At 33.1% G+C, this 4,239-nt stretch overlaps 1 protein-coding gene across 1 annotated transcript; it reads right to left on the reverse strand.

The window, feature by feature from the left end:
• Nucleotides 1–518: 518 nt before the first annotated feature.
• Nucleotides 519–4,012, reverse strand: LOC125829191 (cyclin-D1-1). Its single transcript, XM_049508440.1, has 6 exons — nt 3,590–4,012; nt 3,355–3,441; nt 2,318–2,416; nt 2,025–2,226; nt 1,728–1,858; nt 519–1,632 (listed from the first exon to the last, which is right to left on the reverse strand). Exons 1-6 carry the CDS (start codon nt 3,851–3,853, stop codon nt 1,408–1,410), a joined length of 1,008 nt encoding a protein of 335 aa, XP_049364397.1. The 5' UTR covers nt 3,854–4,012; the 3' UTR covers nt 519–1,407.
• Nucleotides 4,013–4,239: the final 227 nt, after the last annotated feature.

The following is a 4,239-nucleotide window of genomic DNA, read 5'->3' on the forward strand; positions in this document are numbered from 1 at the left end:
CATGTTTTTTGTTCCCACCCTATAATTCCACCTTTTCCAATTTCTCCATTATAAAAAAAAATAAAGTTCTTTTGGGTAGTAAGTAATAAAAACAAATAGCAAAGCTACAAAAGTCTTTATCGTCATTCACGTGCATGGCACACAGTGAAAAAAAAGTAAGAGAGAGAAGTAATTAAACAAATGACAAATAACAAGTGTCATTCTTCTTTTTCATACATGCTTTGGTTGTTGTATTGAGTTGAGAATTTTTCTATCTTCACAAGATAGTACTAATAAGATTTATGTACATTATATCCTTCTTAGATCCCATTTGTAAAATTTCACTAAGTATGTTGTGAGCGGTGGTACGGTTTGAAGAGGTATATATACCCAGATCATACCCCTACCTTGAAAAATAAAAAAACTTGTTTCCAATAAACCTCTGGCTCAAAAAAAAAACGCATAACGAAATAGGATAGTAATTACAACAAAATAGAATAATAATCGAAATACAACACACAATAAATAAACAAATGCCATCCCAAATGAAGCATTTTATTATTATTTTATTTCATATATGTAACATCATGTTTGATACATGAGTCCATAATACAACACACTTTTGAGTAGGAAATCTAAAAAGGCCCCAAAGACCCTTTGTATGGTTAGGCTAAATTTTAGCCAGAAAGATCAGAGGTGGTATTTTTCCATATTTACCTCCTCTTTTGATTAAGAAAAAAAAAATTAAAAGAATAAAAACGTGTATCCATTACACGTTTGAAAGAAAAAAAATAAAATAGTCCAGTATATTGTTAGGACAAAAAAAAAAAAAAAAAGGCAAATTTTCCCGCCAAAAAAACACACATACACACTTGTGTAGAGAACACACCTCAAACCAAAAGTCTGAATATACAGAGCCAACTGTTATTCTTGTAGTTCAATAATCCCTTGTTTTTTTTCTTTCTCCTTGAGTGGATTCATTCATTTTCTTGGAGCTAGTGTTGATGTTGGAAGCAATAATGGTGGCCCTATATGATAGTTTTATAAATCAAGAACCTTCTTGACTTATTCATCTTGCTCAAATTTTTTATTTTAATTCAAATTCTTTGCAATGGGCTCCACGATACCTTTTTTCCGTTCAATAATCAATCCTCTCTTTGAACTTCAATCACAAACCCCACTTGATTCATACTTCTCCATATCACTCCACTTACTTTGCTACCTATAATTAAACAATCTCCAAAATAATATGTACCAAATCCCCTTTCCCTTGGGAATCTGCAAAAGCCATTTATTCAATGGCATTTCTTCTTCTTCTATTAGATATATAATCTACAACACTCATCTGTCAAATTAAAACTCAAAACACCCTCAAAGATGAAAATTTACTGAGGATCCTTATTCTTAATGTTCGTTGGTTCCCACGGATTAACTATCGTCATCTGTGACACTCCACCAGCTGTTATTTAATTTTCTTCTTTTATAAGATGTGGAAGAAGATGATGATGAGGACGACGAGTCACTAGATGCTACAGTAGTAGTAGTACTAGTCCGAGTCATGACTCGTACCTGTGGGTATACTCTTGGAAATCTCCGGGGCCTTAATGCAATTGCGTACTTTTGCACTAATTCATAGCAGCCCACGATTTTATCCTGCCAAAAAGAGGAAATAACTTTATTATTCTAAAATCAAGATTCAATAATAGAGAGTTATTACTAGAAGACATATGATACAAATTTATTCTTACTTTGCGGAGTCCATGACACCAGGATTCAGCATGTTCAGCATTCACAAGAGAGAAATTTGGAAGGTCCTTAGCTGCACATAGTATTGTAGCTGCAGCTATGCATGATGGCCAATACTCATGAAAGCTAGCTTCTGTAAATATCACCCCTAACAAGTTAAGTCACCTAAACGATAACTACAATAATAACAAATACACCCATAGTATACAAAGTTATTTATACAGTCATGTATAAATACTCATGCATGCATGTGTAATATACGTCTGCTTATTTTTAGTAGGATAAAAAGGAAAACAAACCTTGAATATTAGAGAGGATAATCTGAGAAGCCCTTGATATAAGGACCGCAGTGAAAGTTCCTAGTGAATCAAGTTTAGCCGCAAAGAAACTGAGGAAGTTAAATGGTGTTATGGATCGGAGCCTCCAATCTAATATCCTCAGCACAAGAAACTCCATTCTTTGGATAGTTTTTGGTTCAAATATATACTTTGCGCCTTCAACCTAATGAAGTTAAATAAAAAATCGTCAAATCACATGAATGGTCATCCTTTTCAATTTACAAGACGAAAACAATCAAATAAAAACAAAGTACCTGAAGATCCAAAAGAGAAGGAACAAGAGGTTCCTCCATTTTTGCTGCTAAAGATAAGCAAGCAACCGACAATAGTTGAAGTGGCCAGCCATTTGTTTGCTGTAATTACATTGAAAGCGAAATTCACATAACTAACAAAATAAAATAGAATAGTACACTACCAGGGATCGAGTTGATGAAATGTAAGCACTCTCCATCTCCAACTCGATTAGGATTACTCGATAAAACAAATAAAATAGTACACATATATATATTTAATCAATTCCCCTAAAGAGACAAGCGGACCTCCAGAACAAATACTTTTACAACCTATGTCACGTACACTTAAATTATTGCCAGCATGCCTTATATAATAATATAACATTAAATTATACAACGCATTCAAGTATTTAAAAAGTTTTTTAATACCTTTTGATCAACTTTCAAGTGTACTATTCCATTCTCTTATATTCTTTTTCCTATTTTACTAAATGAAATACCCTTTACAACTCATTGTTTTTTGGTGAGACTACAAAAATTTACATCAAATTATTATTGGTGAGACCATAAAACAAAAAGATCTTGTACTTTTATACAACCTCCGTTACAAAAAAACTAGTACTAGTGTTAATATATACAACACACAAAAACAGTACAGAAACAATGAGGACCCAATTAGTTGAATTTGTCTTTGCTGTTTTTAGATTAATCCCACTAGATCTGACCAAAAATTACCCAACAATTAGACCCTGTTTATGAATTTACAGCTTACTTAACTTTTCTTTACGTGTAACCAAAAGTCAAATGCAATCCTATAGTTGAAATGACTACTATAAGATAATTCACATAACAAAATACCTAAACAACCCTTAAATATGACACCAATCATTAATTGTACACCGAAGTTTTTCATTAGTCTTATTTTCATACCCACACCTCATCGTGAGAGAATAACAATAACATATCCAGTTTAAGTTTATAAAATCGGAAATAACTTATCAAATATAAATAAATATTTTCCGTCCAAAAAAAAAGAAGAAGGGAAATGACTGATTTACCGGCAAGCTTCTCGAGTAGAGAAAACGATCGAAATAGTTAACGGCGAGATACGCCGTTAATGGCTGGAAACCATAGTGGCGTTGTACCTGCAAAAAAAATAAAAACTGAATTAGTTATTCGATTCAGTTTTGTACAGTGCGTAGTGTTAACTACAAGTGTATTTTAGCAAATAAAAGTAACAAAAATCTAACATGCGCCGATCGCCGGAGTTTACTGTGCTATCGATGAAAATACCTTGAGAATCCATGCAACGGATTCATCTCTAGCGGCGGCGCTTAGAGATTGAGATTGGAATTTCTCGATATAGTCAAATCCAGGTACGAAATTTCGTTCATCTTCGATAAGACCGGCGATTGATTCATCTATATCGGCGAACTGAGATTCGATATCCGACGAGGAACATTCCGGCAAATCCTCTCCTCCTCCGTTTGAGAAAACGGTATCGGAGTCTTCGCCGCAGAGTAGGTCGGAGAAGCAGTCGGAGTAAGAGACTGACATGATAGGTCACCGATGGAAATCCTCATTCTATTTTAATCATTTTTTTATTAGAGAAGGTGATGGCCGGAAACGGAGATTGATCGGAGAAGATTGCCGGAATGTCGACGTGGATTTGAAGAAGAGGTAGCAGGAAGCGTTAGTTATTTTTTTTGTGAGTGTTTGATTGTGGCTATCTCATTCACAGGGTATAAATAGTTATATATGATTTATATTTTGTAATATTGTTTTAACATTTAAAAAATATACAAACAAAAAAAAAATAGTTAGAAATATGTCAACTAGTTTAAAAGTTAAATTAAGTTTTAAAAGTATTTCAATTTTTATTTTTATTTTTATTTTCTGTAACGTAAAAGTCATTCAACTTTTGACTTAATTAACTGAAAATT

This window comes from Solanum verrucosum, unplaced genomic scaffold (genome assembly GCF_900185275.1).
Source record: "Solanum verrucosum unplaced genomic scaffold, falcon-dt-bn FXZP01000264.1, whole genome shotgun sequence".
NCBI lineage: Eukaryota > Viridiplantae > Streptophyta > Magnoliopsida > Solanales > Solanaceae > Solanum > Solanum verrucosum.

Bases quoted from the DNA above. Each gene is read 5' to 3' on its own strand.
- LOC125829191 (XM_049508440.1), bottom strand. From the start codon at position 3,853: ATGTCAGTCTCTTACTCCGACTGCTTCTCCGACCTACTCTGCGGCGAA. The intron at 2,227-2,317 runs GTACTTTGTTTT...TAACTTCATTAG, and splicing joins CTTCTCTTTTGGATCTTCAG to GTTGAAGGCGCAAAGTATAT. The intron at 1,859-2,024 runs GTTTGTTTTCCT...TGATATTTACAG, and splicing joins TATCCTCTCTAATATTCAAG to AAGCTAGCTTTCATGAGTAT.